A 24,261-nucleotide genomic window follows, 5' to 3' on the forward strand; every position below is an offset into this window, starting at 1 on the left:
TACAACATACCTTTTAAAACTATGTAGTGGAGAGAGTACTTTAGATCTAAATATCTGTGTTTTATTAAGTCCACAAACGTATAGAAAAAACATGAAGGCATTATTTATATTGAACCTGTTTGAAGTGTTCTGTTCAATCATCCAGAAGAGAGAACACAAGATAACTAGCAAATCTTGTTGCCAGAACTGAGATAGTAGCATTGTTAATACTGGATCTAAATCAGGAAAGTAGATTATTAGAAAGTCTGTTCTGTGTTTTCTAATTAACGTAGGGTGAAAAGTAAGATTTAATAAAAGGTAAAGGACATAATTGGAGTAGGGAGAAAAATGTGTTGAGTTTCAAAAAAGTATTGTAAATGAACAGAAAAACCTGCAAATAAAACTGCACTATGTTTATATCTATTTATAGCAGACTTGTTATAAACATATTTATAGTGTTAAACTACCTACTGGAAGGTGCTAGCTTGACTTCTATAAACATGAGACATTTACAGCAACACACCGACTTACGACCATCTGTACTTATGACCAATCTCCCATTAACCCCATTATAATATTTTCGACTTGAGAACCATGTACGTCAAGTTTTTCAAACAGCGTGTTTCTGACTTATGACCAAATCGAGATACAACCAGCTGTTCAGAACATAACTCGTTGATAAGTTGGGGACTGCCTGTATTTTGTCATTTTCAACACCTATGTGACGCTGTGGGCATGTTACAATTTAAGCTGGATAATTATTTTTTTAAAATTTGTGGTGAACCTAAAAAACACAGTCTCTGTTAATATTTTTGACTGTCTGCTTCCTAAAGTCATTTGCATTAATGAGCAGCAAGTCTCTGTCCCCATAAGACTTATTTTCCACAGCTAACTTTCTCTGTTTTAAGTGGCCACCAGTGAAAAGCATTTTTGGGCATAGAAATAAGTACACTTTCTCTTTATTTGTAAGTTGCAAGGAGAGCAGTTCCAGAACCTCCTGGCTGGGGCTGGGATTCAGCATGTAAGTGCAGTAGCACTGGATCCTAACAGAGACATTAGCTAACATCTCTGTGTTAACTGTTGACCACAGGTTTTGCTATATTAATATAGTCAGCTATCAATGTTTCTGCTGATATCATAATGTGAGCTGATTAGTAAAACTAAGGGATGACAGGGTGAATTTAAGAGGTTCTGTCACACTTAAATTGACAACATGATCCCTTAACAGTGACGTTCCAGCACATATATGTATCCTGGCTTTTATTTCTCAAATAAAATCTCAGTATTTTAAGAAACTCGTAAGTAATCCCTATGGTTGTTCTAGGACATGAAACTTCCTCTCTTTAAGGAGCACCATACTGGAAATATTCAGTTTGATGGTGCGATTGACTAAATATCAAGGGCTCTGTAGCAGCTTGATTGCAGTTTTATGCAACATCCTCTAATTAATCTTGTATTGCAATCTTGTTAAATCTTGAGTTTTACATTGATTACCCTTTAAAAATGGTACACTGAAGTATTATAATCTATAATGTCCTCCTTCCCACACACACAAATGGCTGTAAAAATCAAGACATGAATAGAACACTACTTTTTGTGTGGAAGGATACTGAGAGTGCACTGGAATCGTATACTTTGGAGAGAGAAGGAAAGTTTAGTTTGTTACAACAAGAATCTTTTCCTCTTTAGACAGCTAAGATTATAGGATTTGGCCGAAACTTAAACCAAAAAATCCCATAAAATCAGTTGAAAACTGTTAATGTTGTATCTTAAAGGCAGTTTTGATCTTGGATGTTCAAATTAGATTTGGAAAACTTACATTTAATGAACTTTAACATTTAGAGAGCTGGAACTTGGGCAATCGCAAGTTGGGGGCCTCCTATATAAGTTCATGAAATTCACCCTATTTCTCGATGTAAAGAGATAGATGCACAGACTCTTTGCCTCTCCCCCAGTAACAATTGTTTACACTGTGTTTATAGATAAACTAAAGCGATCTATTAAGTATAAAAAGGTAGGATTTAAGTGATAAGAAATAGCACACAGAACAATGTTGGTTACTAAACAAAATAAAACGGAGCATGCAAGCTTTATACACTAAGAAACTGGTTACATATAGTATCTTACCCTCAAAATTGTTCAAATAAACTTCTTTCAGAGACCGGAAAGCCTTTCTGCCTGGGTTCAATCCTTCCCTCAATTCAGTCTTAGATGTTCCAGGCAGTCATTTTGGGTGGGATCCCAGGGGAGAACTGATCAAGATTACCTCACTTCCCACACTTAAATGGGTTTTAGAAAAGGGAGAAATCATTTGCTGCTTTGTTTAAACTTTCCTACTGTTCCAGTGAGGGAAAAATACAGCATACAATATAAATCCCAGCATCAGGTGACAGGGCCATGCTTTGATGGGAGCCACCATAGCCCTTTCTCCCTGGCTTCCAGGGAAAACAAATCTATTCACAAATCATTGTTCTGAGTATTGGGCCATTAAGTTCCTTGAGTATTACTAATAGCCCTCACTTAGCATGATCACATCAGTAGCACAGGTTTATACTTCATAGTTCTATCTTCAAATACAGGAATGATACATGCATACGGATGGGATAATTATATTCAGTAGATTAGAACCATTCCAATAATATCTCACATGAAGTATCTTACATAGACATAGTTCTGTTATGTCATATTCCTAAGTATATTTGCATAAAGAATATTAAATACCCCATCACAAGAAATTCCTTAATTCCTTAATTCCGTAATAAATGGGTGAGAGAAATCCTCACCTGCGCCAGTTCTATGAAACTAAATGAGTTAAACTGAAAATAGAAGTGTGGTATAATTCCAAATTTATCCTCTACATCAGTTTATGGATGGCGACAATTTCTCTCATTGACATAGTGTTTCAATATAGCAATTTTTATTTCCTGCTTAATCACTGTAATAATTGGCTGTGCGCGCAATTTAAATTTTTTGTTGGATAGAGAATGTTAAATGTGTATGATAATTAGTACATATTGCATTAGTATACAATGGGTAAAGGGGTTTTGTGAGTGTCCCACTACATACAAATTTAAAAGTATAATATAAAAAGGGCATTTAAATTGTGCATTTCTACTGTACTTGCGAAACTGAATTTGTGTAAGATTCTTTTATCTCCACAGTATTTAAAGCCTTTTATAATGGGAGGAGGAAAAAATCTATAATCTCTGCAGAGTTCTATTTCAAATGTACTTTCCTTTAATATTGAACAAGATAGTTGGATATTAGTAATTATTTACTTCAGTGTTTAACTTTTCTAAGAACCTCTTAAGACACCAAAAACCTAAATTTCATATTACTTCTGCCTTACATGTTCTTAATTTTTAAGGCAGCAAGTGAAAAAATTACACTCAAACTGGTTGTGAGATATGAAGGTTCAAATTCTGCTCTGTGTTATCAGTGTATTATCTTTAGTAACACCGCTTGAATTCTATGGAGCGATTTTAGAAGTGTATATGAAAGCAGAATTTGGTACATGCTGCATTAGAGCCCAGCATTTATATTTATTTATATTTATATTTATATTTATATTTATATTTATATTTTATGGACCTATTACTAGCTCAATTTACATATGCCAGTAAACTATTTGCTATATTTCTGTGATGCTATTAACTAAAATGGTTGGGTAAACTAGAGAACAACTTGTGCAGCCAGAACTTCCAAATGTTTTTAGCGATTTATCATTAAGGAAGGAACATATATGGTCATTTGAAATCAAGTAATTTTTAATAACTTTTTATTGAAGGGGTAGCAATTTTATAGCCTCGCTAGTCATTTGTTTGACGTCATGTTGGCGTCTCCGACGATCAGTTTTTCTTTTTTCAGGGCATCCGAGTCAGAGCATTAATCCTGATCAACCCTCACAATCCGTTAGGGGACATTTACCCAGCACAGTTACTGAAAGAATGTCTAGAGTTTGCGCACAGGTTTGAGTCCTAGCGCTATTTGTTTGGGATTTAATTTCCATGATACAATATGCTAGTTATAAAAATTACCATTGGTAATCTTATTTTGTTTTATTGGGCATATGACCTGTGGGAGGGGCGGTTCCTTGTAGAGTTTATTATCCCATAGCTATCCTTTCTGGGGAAAACTATAAGCAAACTTACTTAAAATGGGTTCTAAGATGCTATTTCTGAATAAATAGCCCTATGCTGAGAGTTAGCTTTTTGTGCAACTAAACAAAAAGCTTTCTTGTATGCATAGCATTGTTTCTATGTTTCATGCATGTCAGAAAATGAAAATTGGTAATTATCAGTGTTTTTGGCAGCAAGAGTGTATAATATGAATTTGAAAAATTACCAAAATAACAGTGTAAAATTGGCATTGTGAAAAAGATATACAATTGGATAGGGAAGGTTCAAAGTATTAAGGCAGGGTTTCCCAACCTATGGGTCTGGACCCAAATATGGGTCACCACTACATTTCAAAAGGGTCGCCAGGTGTCTCCCCAGGTGGCTCTTAAGGAGCCATTCATACATTTTTTTTTAATTGCCCTGGGTCAACAAGTCTTCCTGAATTGTCAAAAAGGGTCCCCATCTGGAAAAGGTTGGGAACCGTTGTTTAAGGCATCCTCTCAATTGACATAGTTTAGGATTTATAAGTCAATTCACTCTTCCTCAGATAAGGAAGACCCCAAAAAAAGAGAATCTCCTCTCTTCTGCCTTTCATCTTCCTTTGGCTTGGAGTTCATAGTCTAAAATCTAACAATCTCCTGAAGCTTAGCTGGGGGAACATTTGCTACATTTAGCCTTTGCAATTTTGTCTGCATTCAAATTAATTCTAATGTCATTGGGAGTTTTGCCAAATAAGGACTGCAAAATTTGGCCTTATGCTATTAGTTTCTAGAACAACAGCAGATTTCTGATAATCTAAAGTATAATAGGTTGGTATGCATTGATCAGTTCATACAAAAAAATCATGTTTTTTAATTATTTTTATTTTTGGATCAAATTAACGTTAAAAAAATCTGTATAACTTCTGATGATCTAGTTTTCTTTACATGGAAACAATTGTGGCAATTAGAGTTCTCAGAATTCTAATAAATTGTCAAAGCTGAATACTGCAAATGTATATTTTTTGCAGCAGGACCCACAGACTTCAGGATGCAACACTCTTCTAAAGTTAGGAGTAAAACAACATTTTGGAAGGGAGAAAAGATTCCCTTGGCGGGAAAAGCCTCAAAGTTTCAAACAGAATAATTTTGAATTCTGAAACTGAATTTTCTTTAATTATAAAAAGAAAGGGTTCTTTTATACTGGAATACCTGCACTGCCATTGGTTCTATGTTTCTGAACAGACTCAATGCATGCTGGTGTCAAGTATAATCACACAATTTGCTGTGTATTTGTGCTTTAACTTTGGAACTGTAATAGGGAATCTATATTAAATAAAACTCACCATGAACTTATCTAACAGAACTGCACTCAGGTTCATGTTTTGTTGCAATAAGTTCTGCATGGCAAACTACAACGTATTGCTGCATTTGGTGTTTTAGTTTTTAAATAATTGGTTATGGGGTAGTTTATCCGTCCAACAGACACAATCTTGGCATTCAGACATACTTGCATTTACTTCTGCGGGGGAGTACAGATTATAATAAAAATTTAATTTTGGTAATATGTAAATGATTAAACTGAACCTTGTAATCTTAAATAAGAATTGACTTTTTGAGTAAAACTTCTTCTGGGGTGAGTATAATGACAAATAGAGAATATTGTGGTAATTTATACATGGACATTTGTTAAAGCTTTGACTTTTAAATACTTTAACATATTTATTTATTTTTATACATAGATATCAATTGCATGTAATATTAGATGAAATATATATGCTGTCTGTGTATGATGATACCACCTTCACCAGTGTTCTTAGCTTAGATTGGTAAGTGTTGTAGCTTTCTACTACTATAATGCCAAATAGAATGTATGCTATCTGTTCAGGTTTTTGGGTGGCTAATCTTTGTATCTGTACCTTTATAATGGAAACTGGTTAATTTTAATGCCTTATTATGAGTACCTTCAAGACAGATTATTTGCTTGCAACTAATGCAGATGCATCAGCATCATGGGCGATTGGTGAAGGTAGGGCTGGGGGAGGCAAGCCCCGAGTCTTACCTCCAGCCCCGCTCCTTCTGCTGCAGTCCCGCCCCCATGGGAGAGCACTGTGTGGCCCTGATCCTGGAGCATCGGGGAGGAAAGAGGGTGCATGTCACAGCCCCAGACTTGCCAGCCCTGGAGCAGGCATTCTGGGGGTGAAATGTGGGCGGGGCCATAGCTGGCGGTTTGGGAGGGCAACGCCCATGGTCAGCATGCTTATCAGGAATCAGGAGATGAGTTTTTCTTCCTATTTGCTTCATTTTCTCCAGCGGTGATTGTTGCCATACAAGCTTTTAAGTTTTTAATTTGAATGTTTATAATCCTTAATGGACTATTTCTGAGTTCTAATATGTCAGAAGTCCTGCAAGTTATTTACTGTATTACATCTCCCTTTGGAATTAGATATTTTGGAGATTTTGGGTTTCCTGGGGCATGTGAGGTATATTTCCTTAGAACAGAGAGGTAATTTGGCAACTTAAGCATTTTCCCAAAATACAGAATGTTCATTTTTGCTGAAATGCTCCTCATACAGTCGCAATTCTCCAGGTCAATGCAAATGTGCCTAGCGCAGTGAACATCTGGCTGTTCTCCTAAAAGACCTAGGAAAAATAGGGTAAGAGAAGTTTTTGAGTACAGAATGAAGTCTTAGGTAATTTTTTTAAGAGCCTTTTCTTTCTGTGCAAATTCATCCCAGTATTATAGGACAGAACGATACAATCATCAACCCTACCCTGAGTTGCTAATCAAGGTATGCAGTGAGCAGTGGATGGATTCCTCTGCTCTGCATTCTTCTTCTTTTGGAGACTGTGGCTCAATGGAGCCACATTGTGTCAGAACATGCCCTAAATAGGTCCCTTTCTCCATGTCAGTGAGTTGATATGCAGGGTCATCATGGAGCTTAGAACACGAAGTGCAGGAGGCATAAAGGGCCCCTTTCTGGATTTTGAGTCATTTATAGAAACACTTCAGCATTTTTGTAGCTACAAGATATAAATATTTTGCAGTAACGATCTCTTATTAATTATAATATTGAAAGTTATGTTAACACAAAGTAGTAGTTGCATCTGTAAAAGTTTTGTTCTGTTTTGCTCCCTCCCCAGTTTACCAGATCCAGAACGGACACATTTTATGTGGGGTTTTAGCAAGGTAGGTCTGGAATGTTTATTATATCTGAGTTTAATTTTCTCTCTAAAACAACTTAGAATATAACTATCATCTTTTAAAAGAACAGCTTACTGCCAGTTTGAACATTAGGACACAGTTTTGCCAGTTTACAATGAAAAATTAATGGAAAGTCTTTTTAGTGCTTGTGAAGAACAGCACGAGCACTTTGTCAACATTTTGCTAGTAGGAAAAATTGCAGAAAGTTAGTATTTTAGAGCACGTTGGGGAAGTTATATTTAACCTCCCTCCCAAGGATGTGCAGTCTACTTGTGGTATCTTTCATCTGTAGTTTTCCACCTCCTCTGTCTTCTAAAAGAGAAACCAAAGTAAGTTTGGGTCACTGACAACAGCATTGTTTAATAGATAAAGCATGGGATTATGGGGCAGGAACACTTGATTTATAATCCTTACTCTGTCACTGATCTGCTGGGTAACTTTAGTGAAACTACTTTATCTCTGTCTTAGTCTTCCCCATAGATGCTAGAACTAGAGATGCTGCTGCACCTCTTGCCTTGAACTAGTCTCCTTCACATACAGATTTACAGTTTGGTTCAATGGCTCTCAGCACACCCACTCTACAAATTGTTCCAGAACCCCAGTCCTCTTGATCTCTAAAATGAAGATAATAGTCATGAACAGGGCTAGACAAACCCTGGCGAGAGCCATTTGCCAGCCCCGCACTGCGCATGCACAAGATTAGCACTGCGCATGCGCGAAGCGCCGGCGAATGGGGCTCATGGCACAACCGGCTGAAATCTACTCGCCACAGGCGAGTAGATTCAGCAATTTGTTGAGCCCTGGTCATGAACATAAAAATTATTAATTGTTCATCTAGTTAGTGAAAATAGTAGTAGAGGCATTTAAGAATCCTATATGTCTTGGTACAGTTTCAGGGCTAGATGGGCTTATCACATTGGGATAAAATTAGCTAACATGAACACTTAGACATAGTTTGCCCTCATGGTTGGAAGTGCCCAGTATAGTCATATATATATATATATATATATATATATATATATATATATATATATATATATATCTTGTAGCAACAGGCCCTTCATTTTTAAAAAAATGTACGCATACTGAAAAAGCTACTGATCCAGTTCCATAAGAATGCTAGAAAATGTGTGTAATGATTAAATACTAAATTACTGAATAGCAAATTAAACAACAAAATGTGAAGGCTTTACTCTTCCCTCTTGCTTAATTTCTTGGAGATAGGATGCACTTTTCGAATAGGAACTTGTGGTACTTTTGATAGATGTAAAATATAGCATTTTAAAACATTTTTAGAACTCTGAATTCTTGTTTAAACACTCAAAATCAGCAAAAAAGTGCCAGCATCACAGTTGTACATGCAACTTTAACTCTCCCCACTTGGAAACACATTTGTGATAGTCCTTAATTACATGAACACATGTCATTTGTCAGACACAGTATAACATCATTCTGTAATTTTTCTACAACCTCAGACCAGTGATCTTCTATAATTACTGGGATCTGAGGCTCTGGATTTGACTAACTGCTGATAGTTAAGGCATGCAAAATATATTTAATTTGCAAAAATCCCATAAACTACATGGGGTTTTTACTGTGAAATTATATGAATCAGAAGTAACTGACCATAAAACAAAAAGTTCAAGTATCAAGGCACAATCATTTCAGATAATTGTGGAACTCCATAGCTTACCATTTACTCAAGTTTATTTTTGTGCAGAGATGCACAGTTCTGTGGGGAACAATGCAACAGTTGGTCTGTTAGTAAAAGGAGTTGTTAGTAGCTTCATGCTTCCAGCTGTAAACTCAGATTTATTTGGAGTTTTGTTGCAGGAGACAGTGAGGTAAAACTACTATATTGATTTCAATAGGAGCTTAACCTAAGAAGGAACTGTAGGGCTGGGTTCATAAGATTAAAAAAATAAACAAACATAACTTTTTCCATCAATACTTCACAAAGGTAGGTAAATATAATTATCCCTATCATTCAGGTGGGAAATCTGAAGCAGATTAAGTGAGGTGCTCTTTAGTGACAGATCTAAAAATAGGCCACAGAGACATGGGTTCTGTCTGCTGAACCATGTGGCTTTCCAGTTAGGTATGCAACACGTTTACATAAATATAGTAGGTACTGTTAGTTACGCACATTTGTAAGTGTTCATTAAGATAGGAACTACTATAAGCAAGATCATCCATGCCCATTTCCAGGACTGACAGGTCAAACTCATTTCTCCTCAGTACTTATCTTGCTGTCCTATATGCTGTAATTTGAGGACACTTACCACTATAGAATGCATCTCCTATGTGCATCAGAATGAGAACTGTTTCCCCTTTCCTTCTAATACATTATTATTATTTCCTAAAAAACTGGAAATGTGGCCCAATTGTAGTCTTTACGTATAGATGCAAGTGAAATTGCCATCTTCAAATGTACACTTGGATTTGGAAATAATTAGTTTTTCTTTTTGCCTTCCAAGGATTTTGGTATGTGTGGTATCAGAGTTGGAGTGTTATACACCAGAAGTCATGAAATTCGGAAAGCCGTGAATCAGCTGGCTGTTTTTCATGGGTGTCCTGGGCCTGTTCAATATGTTCTCAGCCAGTTTCTTAGTGATCGAGGTTAGCAAAACAAAAATATGGCAATTTTCATTGTTTGATGATTGTTGGAAATAAACCAGAACTGAAATATGACAATTCTTTTTTTTGTTTGTTTTTTGTTTTTTTAAAGATTGGCTGGATAATGTGTATTTTCCTACCAACAAAAAAAGACTTCGAGAAGCGCAGAATATTCTTGTGGATGGTCTCACAGAGATTGGAATACCTGTTTTCAAAAGTTCAGGAGGATTATATGTATGGGCAGATTTCAGGAAAGTATGTTGGAAACTTGGAGAGGATGGAAGCAATAGTTTAGAAAAAGTAATGCTGACAAAAGTTTGTGAAGGCTTGTGGAATTTTTAGAGAGATATTCCTGTCATCTTATCTTGTCTATTTTCTTTTCATATTAAAAATTATATTGCATTTTGGCAAGTGCAAAAAAGCCTAGCAGACAGCAGTTCAATTGAGTACATACTCTAAAAATAAGAACTAAAGGCAGTTTATTAAAATGTTCTATTAAATATAGAACACCTCCCTTTAGAAGACTTCATGTTCCAATAGATATGGTGCTGGACTAACAGCTGAGCCATGGGGGCTGGTCATTGCTGTGTCCTAGGGCAAGTTACATAATGTCTGTGCTTCCATTTACACATCAGTAAAATGATGACATTTGCTCACCTTTGAAAGTTTTAAAACAAACATCACTATATAAATTAATGCAGTGTAAGTCTCTCTGAAACACAACTAGAGCAGATTGGTGGAAAATTTTAGTCTACCACTGACTGTGCTATACCTGTCCCACAGATGGATATGTATCTCTAGCACTGCTAATAAACGGCATTGTCACATAAAATATTTAACTGGAGGAATCTGAATAACATTTATAACAAACAAGCCACAATATTTTGAGATGTGACTATTTATCGTGTTAGTTATGCTAGTGCCTGGGGCCAGCCAAGAACAGGCCCACTTGTGCTAGTCCAGGGGTGGACAATTTTTAAAAGGGAGCATGGCGGGCTCGATCTGGCCTTTGAAGGCTGTCTTGCCTACCCCTGTGCTAGTCACGGTACAAACATAAAATAAGAAACTGTCCCTAACCTGAAATGCAGACAATCTACATGACCAATGGGCTTAGCGGGAGATCAACATTGTGGAGATCAGTTCTGGGATTTTATTTAGCAAGCCTAGTAAGGACCCACTAAATCAAGCACTGAGGGCACCCCTATTGACTCTGGTACTCTGCCAGGTCACAAGGAGTAAGGGAAGACAATGGGAAAAATCCCTTTGTAACTGACACTGCAAAAATTCAACCTAAGGTATGTCAACTCTGTGAATGGCCAGGTCTACACTAAATCTACAGTTATGCTAAAGTGAAGAGTAGGGAAAGCGGAATAAACAATAGGATGGCAGCAAACTTCCTGTTCTGTGAATTTTGTGGTTTAAATATATTCAGTGAGGTTGTTAGGAATGGATTAATTGGATGGAACAACAAAGAGCCTGTCAGTGCAAAGGAGAGAGAGTTCATAGTGAGAATTTTAAAAAGCAGTCTGATATTTTGAGTGTCTTTGCCCAGTCCCTGGTTGAACTACTTTCTGCAGCTGCTTTGTATACTTCAGTTTTCTCTGAAGAGTTAACGCAGGCTCTGGTTTTAGTATTGCCCCTCGCACCACCTCCTTCCACATATAAATTCTTCTGACAGAGATTTAATGTGGCCCCGCTAACATTTAAGCTAGAGCCCACATGCTGCTTTCACTTAGGCTAGTAACTGAGGATTCAGGCTAAATCACTCAATTTCTAATTGTCGTCTTATGCCTTTCCACAATTCCCAGTGTTCCCAGAAGGATGGACAAGTTCATTCATAATTCACTGGGAAAGAATTAACAGAGCCGTTTAGTTTACTTCAATACAAAGAACCATAGGATATGACTGAAGTCCGAGTATTTGTAATTTGGGTATGGCTCTGCAGTCTCACTAATCTGGTTCTCAGATCCTGGTTCAAAGCACCTGAGTTACTTCTGCACTGAAGGCATACCCTGTTTGGCTCCTTCCTGCTGCAACTTTCTCAAAGGCCACATGGCTATATGGGAATACTGCCTGGGTACTTTTGCCATAGACTGGACAGTTCAGTATTTTCACCTCCTGTCCGGTAAAAAAAAAATGCAGAAAATACCGGACACCTAAAATGCCCGGTACCTTCTGATTTCCTCCCCCTCTCCCTCCCCCCGGCCAGGAGGCGAAAATCCCAGGCTGTCTGGCTCAATACAGAGGCAGCCTGGCAACCCTAGTGCTTACCAGGTTCTGCAGGGGACCTGTCTGGCCCCGGCAAGATGGCGGGCAGCTGCTGGCAGCCTGTTAAGGCCAAAAAGCCTCACCACGTGTTTTTTAAAGGGGTCATGCTGGGTTTTTTCTCTATTTTGGAGGGTGGGGAGAAGTTGGTTTTTTGTTTTGTTAACAACTCTTGGGGTCCTTTTTGTTTGGTATTTTTTCTGAAACCATCTGGTAACGCTACAGATAAGTCTGGCCTACATAGTATGAACACACAGAATGGACCTCACAAGCTTATGCAATATAATGGGCAAAGGAATTATTAACAAGCATTTGACTTGATTTTCTGAATTGCTGAGCCCTCAAAACTCTGAAAAGAAGTTGTTGGGAGCTGCAGGTGTTCAGTAATTCTGAACCTCAGATCTTTTTCTGCATTGGCCTTGATGTGGAGTATACTTTTTGTAGTAGTTCATTATTTTGAGGTTCTGTTCCAGTTTTCCTAAAGCAGTTTTTGTTTTTCCTCTTTAGTTCCTAAAATCACAGACATTTGAAGCGGAAATGGAGTTATGGTGGAAGTTCCTTGATGAAAAACTACTCATTAGTCCTGGGAAAGCCTTCTGCTGTTATGAGCCTGGATGGTTTAGAATGGTCTTCTCAGACTCTATAGATAACATTTACTTGGGTAAGTAGTGTGTTGCCTATTTTATAATAAAAGTATATTCCGATAAAAGCAAATAGCATTCTGGGAAGTTATCTGCAGGAGTTTTGGTAAGCAAGGCAAAAGTAGTAATTCTTCCACCTTACTTCACTCTGATAAGGTCTCAGCTGGTGTATTGTGTCCAGTTCTGGATGCCACATTTCAGAAAAGTTTGGAACAAATTGGGGAAAGTCAAGAAGAGAGCAACAAAAATTATTAAAAGTCTCTAGAAAACGACCAGTGAGGAAAGATTGAAAAAATAGGTTTGTTTCTTCTGGAAAATAGAACCCTGAGGTGGAGGGAGGAGATAACAGTTACAATGAGGTGGTAGTGGAAAAATTGTTCTTAGTAATCTCTGAGGTTAAGACAGGAGGCAATCGCATAAATTGCAGAAAAGGAGGCTTACAGTGAATATTAAGAAAAATGTCCTGTATTGGTAGTTAAGCACTGGAACAGACCCCTAGGGAGGTTGCAGAATTTCCATCACTGAAGGTTTTAAAGAACAGATTACACAAACATTCATCAGGAATGATCTAGATATTACTTCTGTCCTGAGTGCAAAGCACTGGACTGGATGATCTACTTAAGTCCCTTCTGGTCCTTCATTTTTATGATTCTATGGAATACTAGAAACAGAAGGGACCTTGAGAGGTCACCAAGTCCAGTCCCCTGCCCTCATGGCAGAACCAAGCACTATCTAGATCATCCCTGACAGTTGTTTGTCTAACATGCTCTTAGAGAGAGGTGTTACATCTCAAATGGTCTGTTCAAAATATTTGTGTCCTACATGACTTATAAAGACAAGAGGTTTGGGGCCATATTCAGACTGTGTAAAATAGTGCCAGTCAGTTAGGTTACATCTTCACTACAGCAGAAAGTCAACTTAAGCTACGCAACTCCAGCTATGTGAATAACCTAGCAGGAGTCGACATCTCTTAAGTCAAGAGATGTCTGTACTGCAGGTTTTGATGGAGAGTATATCACATGCCATGGTGCCTCATAAGGTGCATCCCCTATTTTCTTTCAATGAGTTTGTTGTACGGGTGATGACCCATAATGGACCATCAAATGGGCTAGGCAGTGCTGATGCCCATCTGTCTGGGGGTGTCACCCAGAAACACAGCACAATTTTGAAATACAGATATACTACATATGCATAGAATATAATCATCTCCTAATACAAAGCTGATACAAATGTAAACAAAATGGTGATACTTGGCAATTAATAATATTGCCACAGATATCTCACAGAGCATATCCAGTCAGACACCAGTGTTATGAAATTCCAAGGAATCAGCAATATCATGAAGTGTCTCTGATATTCCATACAGCAACACAGCGCATACTGTTGGTATATTTTATAATTAGATCTTACCAACCAGTTACAAGTGTGCATTCCTGGGGTATATATGAGCTTTATTATGGAGCTACTGACAGTCCCTTTAGGTTCTCTGGTGTATCTTGGAACACAGACAAACTGGAATTTGGTTTTAATAACCTTGTATTTTAAAAATCACTTAACATTAGGATCTTTCAATCACAAAGGGTTGGTCACTTACCCAAGGTTAGTAGATACTCCTGGTCTCACATAAAAAACAATGCTTTTAGCCTATCCTTCTGTAAATTAACTAAAGAGTTAGTAGCTGAGAGAAGAATGGAGAGTAGTTGAGACGTTAAAGCAGGTAAAATACATGACAGGTGAGACAATGTTTCTAAGTCCAAATGATAGATTTGATATTGATTTCTGCTAGTTTTCCATTAATCTCCCAGGGTTGCCCAAAATTTCTTTGGGGACCTTTGTCATGCATCTGGAATGCTCCCTGACAGCATTCAGATAGATCAGAGATGCAGAATCACTCCCAGAGTTCCAGTCTGACAAATGTTTTCAGCACAGTACAGTTCTTGCTTTGTTGACTAATTACGGACAAAGTTTATGGATTTTCCATTGTTGAATGTAAAGACCCATGCTTTGAAGTTAACATGTTTCCCCATTTACAGTTCTGAGGCTCAGACCCATTGAATAGGCCAGTCAATTACAGGCACATACATAATTCATTTAGTAACAGCAGTGGTTTTGAAAGTATGGGTTGTGACAGAGGTCACCTTGCTCAGCCTCCCAGGGACCATGGTGGCTCTGGTTAGCACTGCCAACCCAGGCCATTAGAAATCCCATAGCAGTGCTACCTGCCTAAAGCTGGGTTGTGTCCTGCTCTTTGAAAACCACTGAGCTAGTCCCAGTACATTCTGACACCACCCTGCACCCTAGAAGTGACCAGCAGCAGGTTCACCTTTTAGGCAGGGGGGCCCACAGGGCTCTGCACGATCCTCCCACCCCAATCGCCAGCTCCGCACTTCCCTTGGACAGGACTTGGCCAATGGGAGTTGGGGTGGTGGTGCCTGTGGACGAGAGGTGCATGGAACTGCCTGCATACCTCCACCTAGGAGTCAGACTTGCTGCTAGTCGCTTCTGTAGGGCAGTGTCATCTCTGATGCCAGGAGAGGCAGGAAGCCTGCATTAGCCCCTCTGCTGTGCTGCTACCAGGAGCCACTGGAGGTGAGCCCACATTCCAATCCCTTGCCCCAGCCCTAAGCCCCCAAAGCAGAGAGCCCCCCGCACCCAAAACCCCTTATCCCTGACCCCAGTCCAGAGCCTGAACCTCCCAGCCTTGACCCCTTGTGCACCTCAACCCCATGCCCTAGCCCAAAAACCCTTTGATATCCTGAGCCCCTCATTCCCACCCCATCCCACAACCCTCACCCTCGCAACACCCCCCTCCCAGCGCCCACACCCCAAACCCCACATCCCCAGCTCCGTTGGAACAGGGGCATCAATAATTGTCTTTAGGTGAGTTAAAGCTGTCCAGAAACAATGCTTCATTCATTTTCATGCAGTTTTACACATTAAGTAATTTAAAAGTTAATAGATTGTGATTAAAGGCTAAATACAGAGGTGGTAGCCACAGGAAACAGGCGAAGACAATAATATTAGCATTTCACTAGCTTTCATGTATTTAGAGCAAAGACATAGACTAAGTACACATAATAGGAAACACCCCCTTTTGTTCTACCTGAACAAGTGAATTGGTACAGTTAGCATTTCCTTGAGGTTGTGAGCTGAGCTGGCTGGCTGTCAGCGCCACAATTTAAATAAGAAAACTACTTTTCGTTATAAATATTTTTTTTAAATTGAGATGTTTTCTAAATATGATTTCTATTTCTGTTCTGAAGGAAAGCTTGTTTGACATGAAGATATGTAATGAGATTTATTGGGAGACTTTGGCATTAGTAAACCTATTATATGTTGGTTCATGTAAATTAAGGTCCTGATCCCGCAAACACTTAAGCACATGTATTGCTTTTTGCCTGTGAGTAATCTTCTGAAGTCCTTAATGTGACTGTTACGTAAATTTAAGCATATATTTACAGGATCAGAGCCTAACTTTGTCCTTCTAAGTTTGCATGATTAATAGCCAAATCCTGCCATCTCTTTTTCTCAGTCAAAACTCTCAGACAACTGGAGTAAGATCATCTCTGCACAGTAACAGGAACTCCTCTACAGACAACCCCCTAATCTGAAGCAAATTCTTTCACACATCACATCTCAGACATACTCATCCAGGAACTGCCCCTGCAATAAATCCAGTTGCCAACGCTGTCCACGCATCTATACAAGTGACTCCATTACAGGACCTAACCACATAAGCCACCACAGAGTCCCATACAACTGCACATCCTTTTCTAATGTGATGTACGCCATCAAGTGCCAGCAGTTCCCCTCTGCCATTATATTGGCTAAACTGGAAAGTCTTTACAACAAAGGATAAATGGACATAAGTTATATATCAGATATGGCACTTGTTAATGGATTTAAAAGTAGCCATTCATCTACAAAAGAATTTCACAAGCCTACTACAGAGAGTGAGGCTACGTCTATACTGTAGCCTTCTTGTGGAAAAGCATATGCAAATGAAGCGTGGCGTGGAATACTGCCATGCTTCATTTGCATAAGTAATCAGCGGGGGGGGGGGCAGGTTTGCACAAAATGGCGCCATCTACACTGCTCGTTTTTGTGCGAAAGCCTCTTGCACAAAAACAGCTGCTCATTACTTAGGCAAATGAAGCATGGTGATATTCCACACTGCACTTCATTTGCATATGCTTTTCCACAAGAAAGCTACAGGATAGACGTAGCCCTAGTGTGGAATTGACCTTCATATGCAAATGTGGCACTTTTTGGCTTAACTAAGACATTAACTGGCCCATTGTAAAACCAATTTTTCTTATATTTAACACATCATTGACATCAAACGCTAAATATGGGACACTTCTGCCCACCCATTTAACCTCATTAGCACCTGCACTAATGTTGACAGGTGTATTTTTCTCCCTTTTTTTCCCCCTGTAATTCTGATAGTTCTCCTTATTTCTCTGCTCAAGCTCATCTGAAGAAGTGGATTTTGCCCACAAAAGCTCATGATACTATATATATTTTTGTTAGTCTCTAATGTGCCACAGGACTGCTCATTGTTTTAAAGTTACAGACTAACACGGCTACCCCATTGAAACTAAATTGGTTGTAATTTTATACTGTAACTTCAGATAAGAATGCCCCATTCCTGTAATTCTTACATTGTTTTTTGTAATCTGTTTTAAAATAGGACACTCTTATTCTGAAATTAGTACGGACACAGACTTGCAGTGAAATAATTAGTTGTGTGAATTACAACTGAGTTTAGTGATTTCAGTTGCAGTTATTGGCATGTGGAAAAGCCCTGAGAAATGCAGGAGATAAATCTATGGATGTGAAATCTGTTGAATCTTTGCAGCTGGCCACGTCATCTTGTAAATTTTAAAAACCCTAATACTTTTGTTTTGTAAAAATAAGTTTTTCACAAAATGAAGTCAAATAGAAATGTTCTCTTGACTGTTTAAAAAAGTTCCCATGGAAGCAGCTATTACATACATTTTTTCCTGCAGAATTTGCAGCTCAAGGGCTGCACTATTTTGATTATGCATGAGAACCAACTTGAAAATTGGATGTAGCTTAAAAGTGAAAATAAAAAAGCCTCCTGAAATTGATCTATTTATCCAATCTGAGAAATGTAATGACCTTTTTGCTAGAAAAGTAATCCTGCATGATTAGTGAAAAAGTAATTTGGATTTTAAAAAAATCTTCTAACAATATAACATTTAAAAACAGCAGGTAGTCCTTAGCCCTTGTTAGAGACTAACAAAAATATATAGAATCATGAGCTATCATGGGTAAAACCGACTTCATCAGATGAACTGAATTGGAAATCAAGATAGATACTACTTCTGTATATATGTATGTGTATATATATATATAAATGATATATATATATATATGTTAATAAGGCTAATTAAGTGGGCTGAATGTGTCCTGCAAAATGCTTCACCCAGGTAATGTCTTTATTCAAGCCCAGGGTAACAGATTAAAATTAGTAGATTAATTCCAATTCTGCAGACTCTGTAATTGGTTAGTGAATTCCTTTGTAGAGGAATGGCTACTTTTAAATCTATGATTGAGTGACCTGGCAGGTTAAAATGTTCTCCTACAGGTTTCTGTGCTACCATTTCTGATGTCTGATTTCTGTCCATTTATCCTTTTATCATTGAGATATTTAAAGTATAGTTAAAGACACTTTCAACACCACTGTTTTCCTGGAGAAGAAACTGTATTGATGTGTCTTTCTTTTTGCAGGTATTCAGAGACTTGAGCAAATGCTGCAAACTGAAAATGATAAAGCGGTTGAAAACAAAAAATCTGCTGTAGAAGATGAGCTATCTAATTCAGAAAATGAACCTTCAATGATCCACACAAATACACCATTAGATGAAGTTTTAGAAGTATACTCAGATATGAAAAGAAATTGTCTATTAAAATCTTTTATGCAATTGGAGACTAAACAAAACATGATATAGCATGCATGTGTTCACTAAAATTATTACTTGGCTGTAATACTGTAGGACAGCCTGACTTTGCTGTAGCCTGTGGTTACTAATTTTCCAAACTAGACTGCTAGAATATTAGTAATCTGGCCCATATCCTGACTTTAGCCTCCGTTTTGCAAAGCACTAAATCCCACTTTTTAAGCATGCTCTTAAGTACCATTAAAGTCAGTGGGTCTTAAGCATGTATTAAATTCTTTGTTGATTAGGATGGGTTTGCCGATTCAGGCCTTAATGAATCTTGAACATTATTTTATATTAAGGAGTTATATTTATATTTTAATTAGAAGACTGAAAATGTTGAACTAGCTTATCCTTGTTGTCAAATTTTACTAAATGTATCAGTTGGCAGACAGACCTATATGTAAAATCTCAATGGGAACTTTTTAAAGACATTTAAAGCTCATGTATTGTAATATGCACATCAATGTAAATACTTGTGTGGGACATACTCAGGTTTTTTTTTTTGTTTTCTTTCAGATGTGTAAAAATGCTTCTTTGTATATTACAGTTGTCTTTTTTTTGTTGCAAAGACGTCTCTGGATCAGTTTTTCTTACAAAATATAAATACATTTAGAAGCATGTATAGTGTACATTCATTCAACAGGTAGATGTGTGTTGAACCAAAGTTCAGACCTATTTTGTAGATTTAATTCATTGCTTTATTTACTTTAGGAATGGGAAGGGGGAATTGCAATTGCAAAATCAGCAGTCTTCTCTTTTACAGAGAATCTCAGTAGGAAAAAAGAACATTTCCATAGCATTTAAAATCCCATTATTGGTGGTGATTGTTATATCACCCATATTTAGGCAACCTTAACTCTTTCCATTATATGATCTTTTCTTTTAGTTGCCTGTCCTCACATTGCTTTTTCCCCACTGATGGCCCACTCCTGCTCTGCATCGTCTTTCCCTCCCCCCACTCCTCTCCGGGTCCCACCACTCACTTGCTTCTTTTGCCCTTCTTCTCATTTGCCTTCACAGTCAGTAAAGAGTGGGAAAGCATAGCTCTCCCACTTTTAAAAGTGGGGGCATGGCTCCCTGACCTTCCTGTACCAGCGCCCATGGCTGGGATAGAGAGGCAGAACAACACTAAGTCCTAGATTCCGAGTTGTAACATTGCTGTGCTACCTATTAGCTGTGAATCCCACTAGCAAATATCTTTTCACTTTCTAGTGAGGGTCAACATGACAGAATTTGGCTTTGGGGCGTATGGGGGGAGTGGCTGCCTTTTAAAAATGGCAGACATTAAATTTTAAGAGCCATTAAAAACATTAAGTTTACAAGGTCAAACAGTAAAAAGTTAAATGTCAGAATGAAGACACCCCCAGCCTTAATGTAAACCCTTGCTTTGTGCATATGCACTATGGATACAGGTTTTATATGATCATATGCTACTTTTCCATAGGTCCGTGCCTCATTCAGTGCATAAGATGAATGGTACTTGCTGCATGGTTTCAACATTGGAGTACTTAACTTTGCATCTTTAATGGTAGGGGGTTTCATATAGTAGTAATATAACTAGGCTTGGAAGGTTTAGAATTTATAATTAAGTGCCAGTAACCGTCAATTTCATGGTATACACAAAAACCACTGAAAAAATGTTTCTATCAATAACTGAAGTTTATAGATGGGAAAAATGAGAAAAATGTTGCTTGAGAACTTAGCAGAGTTTGATTTAAGAATATTTATTTTATAAATTTTGATGTAATTATAACAGTTTGATGTCTTAACAGTTATAACGCTTTAACTTTTAGAGCTTCGACATCTACTTTTGTTTAAATTGTCTGATTGCCCAACTATTTAAAAACATGTAAAGTACTTAAAACTCATAATTTTGTACAACTGAAAATATGATCAACATTTTAAATGATTTAAAATAAATATTGATATCTGCTGAAATTGTTTTTTAAAAATTAATTCTGTCAATATATATATATATATATAAACAGTATAACTAAATATAATGTTGCAGATCAATTTTCAACAAATGATTCCTTCAAATCCTTCAGGATTGCAGTTTTAAACATTTTTAGCTAGGCAATAAATTAATTTACTTTTAATTTAAAGGAATACTTATGTCTTATTTAATTGGATAGGCTCTCCAAGAGCTCTCTAGTTGAATAGCTGAATTAAATTTCTCATTCATAGGTGTCACTAGTTTTTCATGCATATATTTGCCCAGCAGAGGGGTTTATTAATAATCTTCAAATCTCATAAGTTTGGAAGAGACCTCAGGAGGTCAAGTCCAACTCCCTAGTAAAAGCAGGACCAATCTTAACTAAATCATTCCCCCCAAAAAATCATCCCAGATAGGGCTAGGGATGGAGATTCCACCACTTCCCTAGATAACCCACTCCAATGCTTCACCACCCTCCTAGTGAAATAGTATTTCCTAATATCCAGTGTAGACTTCCCCACTGAAGCTTGAGACCATTGCTCCTTGTCCTGCTCTCTTGTCACCACTGAGAACAGCTTCTTTCCATCCTCTGTGGAATGCCCTCATTCAGGTAGTTGAAGGCTGCTATTAAATCCCCCCTCACTGTTTTTATCTGTAAACTAAATAAGCCCAAATCCCTCAGACTCGCCTCATAAGTCATGTGCTTCAGCCCCCTAATTTTGATGCCCTCTCCTGGACTCTCTCCAGGGTGTACATCCTTTCTGAAATAGGGGAGGGGGGGGGGCCAGAATTGCATGCAATACTCCAGATGTGGCCTCACCAATGCCAAATAAAGGGGAATAATCACTTCCCTATGTCTGCAAGCAATTCACTAAATCTTCCACTAAATAGAAATATAACATTTAAAAATATCAGGAAGGTAACGTATCCTGTATCATCCTGCGTTGCTAGGAGATGGGATAAATAACTTTTTTTAGAACCAACAGTCATCAGATGAACCTGGGGTAGCTGGTGTAAGATGTTTCCATTACATTTGCTTTCCCAGATACCCTAGTATATGACCAGAGACTTGGGAAATGACTTACTCAACTCTTCCCAAAGGTCTCTGCCATGACAATTAAATAGTTTGAAGGAGATAGTTCCCTTGGGAGCCTCTAGGATACACATTTCTCATTTTCAGGCTTGCTGTTTCTACAGTGGAATTTCCTCTATCTTGTAGCTTCAGGAGGTAAGGATTAGCCTTGCCTGACTAGACAAGGCATGATGAACTGCACCAGGTGCTTCAGAGGAAGGAGAACCCTATTGTATGCAAATGTGGTATATTTTTCCCACCCTATGTCTCCACCTGGTCTTTAATAGTTTGAGGTTAGGTCAGGGGTGGGCAATAATTTTTGGTTGGGGGCTATTCCAAGGTTTTGAAAAGTGGTCAAGGGCTGCACTTTCCTTGGAGGTGTGGGGTCTTGGATGGAGCAGAAGGGTACACAGGACTGGGGTGCAGGAGATGCTATGAGGTCTGAGAGGGAGTTTGGATGGGGGTTTGTGACCTGGGGCAAGAGATTTGGGTGAAAGGTCAGGCTGGAGGTATAGATTCAAGAGAGGATTCTGGCCTAGGGGAGGGGTGTAAAGGGGTACAAGATCTGGGAGGGAGTTTGTAACCTGGGCAGGGGGGTACAGAGGACTCGAATGGTGACCTGGGTGTAGGAGTTGGGTTGCAGGAGGGGCAGAGGTACCAGAGGCAGGCTCTGATTGGGAGGTGCTTACCTAAGCATCTCCTGGCCAGCAACCCTGCAGCACTCCCTAGGCAGGCTGGGTTCCCTGTCTGCTGCAGCCCCAGACTGTTTAAAACTACAGGTGGCTCCCAACTGCAGGAGGAGGAGGAGAGGCTTATGTAACTGCCACCAGGCAGATTTGAACCTGGGAGCTCTGGAGCTTCATGTAGGAACCACTACAGCTTGAGCTAAAAGCCACCTAGCTCTCTGCTTAGTCTGTAGAACTCACTTGTTCTTATCTCTTGCTGTAAGTGGTCTAAGCAGCACTACCTGGGAAAGTGAACCATACCCACTAGGTGTGGGGGCTACACTTGCATTGCCCTATCCCTCAGGCCAGTCTCTCAGCTACTATTGGCTGGTTGTTTTCAGCCAATAGCAGCTGAGAGATTGGCTGGGGTCAGTTCCTATTGGCCGGTTGTTTCCAGTGAATAGGAGTTAAGGATTGGGTTCAGAGTGATCACCCAAACCCTTCCCCTCCCTCCAGAGCACAGAGCCACATGGAGCAGCCTTGTGCTTTAATCACTGGCTGTTGCATGCCTGAGGGACTGGATATCCGTGGACTGGATCCATTGGCTTGGTGGACTGGATCCAGCCTGTCAGAGGTATTTTGGCCATCCCTGGGTTAGGTTAAGCCCTGAAGCATGAGTTTCAGTCACTCTTCCAAATTGATTCTAACAACTCTATGTATTATTGATATTATATAACTAGCCAAGCCCTTTATGAATCTTGTTTAATTCTTAGCCTTAATGTCTTCCTGTGGTAGTGACTTCTACAGTACAATCAGCATTGTTTCTTTGGCCCAGGTAGGGATCTTAAGGGCAGAAGTAGTTTGCTCTACAGTCTGTAACAACTGTTCAGCCTCCCCCACCTCACAGAGATAAAGACAAAAGGGTACATCCACAGAGGGATTTAGATGCCCAAATCCAAAATTTAGATCCTCCAAACCCTCACTCTAATTCTATAAGTGGTTAAGTCTGTCAGTGGACACCTACAAAGCCACCGAAGTCCTCATGCCACAAGTAACTTGCCATCAAACCAGCTATTGTCTGTCTTTCCTGTGGGACCTGATATAATAAGTGTTCTCAGAATCTGTCTTATCAGAATGGGTCCTGCACAAAATACAGTTGTGATGTTATTTTCTTGCATCATGTAACCCAGTTAGAGCACTGTGAAAACAGTTACCCTTGTGTCCACACACAATACACTACTGTAATAGTCTTTATACAAAGTATGCCAGATGACACCTATTATTTGTCATGATAAAATATGTGGCAATGTTGTATGTAAGGTTATGAGATTCCCCTGTATGGTAACTTCATTGGCAAACAGGTCTGTCTCAGAGGAATGTATATTCTATTTAATTTGCATTTAAGCAGTAAACAAAGTCCTCAAGCAAGAAGGGATACAATAGAAGTTCCAATGGGTGAGAAAACCAGCCAGGGATATTGTTTCCTAATGACTTTTTGTCTCCAGGCTCTCAACTGGAACTATTTTCCAAGAAAACTGACACTGTATAAAGAAAAAATGTGAGACAAAGACCCCCAAGGCTCCCACCTTCTTTCTGTCTCTCTCTGTTCATTGATTCACTACACCAGAAAGAACAAAGGAAGTAGCCATTGAATTAGAGAAGGAGTTCTGATCTAAAAAGCTTTGCTTTGAATTTAACATAGTTGGTTAAATTAGACACCAGTTACATTTTGGGGTTTTTTTTTCTTGTAACCATTTCTGACTTCTGTGCTTCATTACTTGTGCTCACTTAAAATTCATCTCTGTGTAGTTAATAAA

General features: G+C 38.6%; 1 protein-coding gene across 1 annotated transcript in view; it reads left to right on the top strand.

The window, feature by feature from the left end:
* Nucleotides 1–20,716, top strand: part of LOC102452200 (1-aminocyclopropane-1-carboxylate synthase-like protein 1) — a 38,823-nt gene extending 18,107 nt beyond the window's left edge. Inside the window, exons 8-14 of the mRNA XM_075922376.2 lie at nucleotides 3,847–3,947; nucleotides 5,818–5,904; nucleotides 7,220–7,265; nucleotides 9,758–9,899; nucleotides 10,009–10,151; nucleotides 12,669–12,822; nucleotides 18,560–20,716. Coding sequence (XP_075778491.2) covers nucleotides 3,847–3,947; nucleotides 5,818–5,904; nucleotides 7,220–7,265; nucleotides 9,758–9,899; nucleotides 10,009–10,151; nucleotides 12,669–12,822; nucleotides 18,560–18,780 — 894 coding nt within the window. The 3' untranslated portion in view covers nucleotides 18,781–20,716. The remainder of the gene's footprint in view (nucleotides 1–3,846; nucleotides 3,948–5,817; nucleotides 5,905–7,219; nucleotides 7,266–9,757; nucleotides 9,900–10,008; nucleotides 10,152–12,668; nucleotides 12,823–18,559) is intronic.
* The last annotated feature ends 3,545 nt before the right edge of the window (nucleotides 20,717–24,261 follow it).

Source organism: Pelodiscus sinensis, chromosome 2, assembly GCF_052426305.1.
Source record: "Pelodiscus sinensis isolate ZL-2025 chromosome 2, ASM5242630v1, whole genome shotgun sequence".
Classification (NCBI taxonomy): Eukaryota; Metazoa; Chordata; order Testudines; family Trionychidae; genus Pelodiscus; species Pelodiscus sinensis.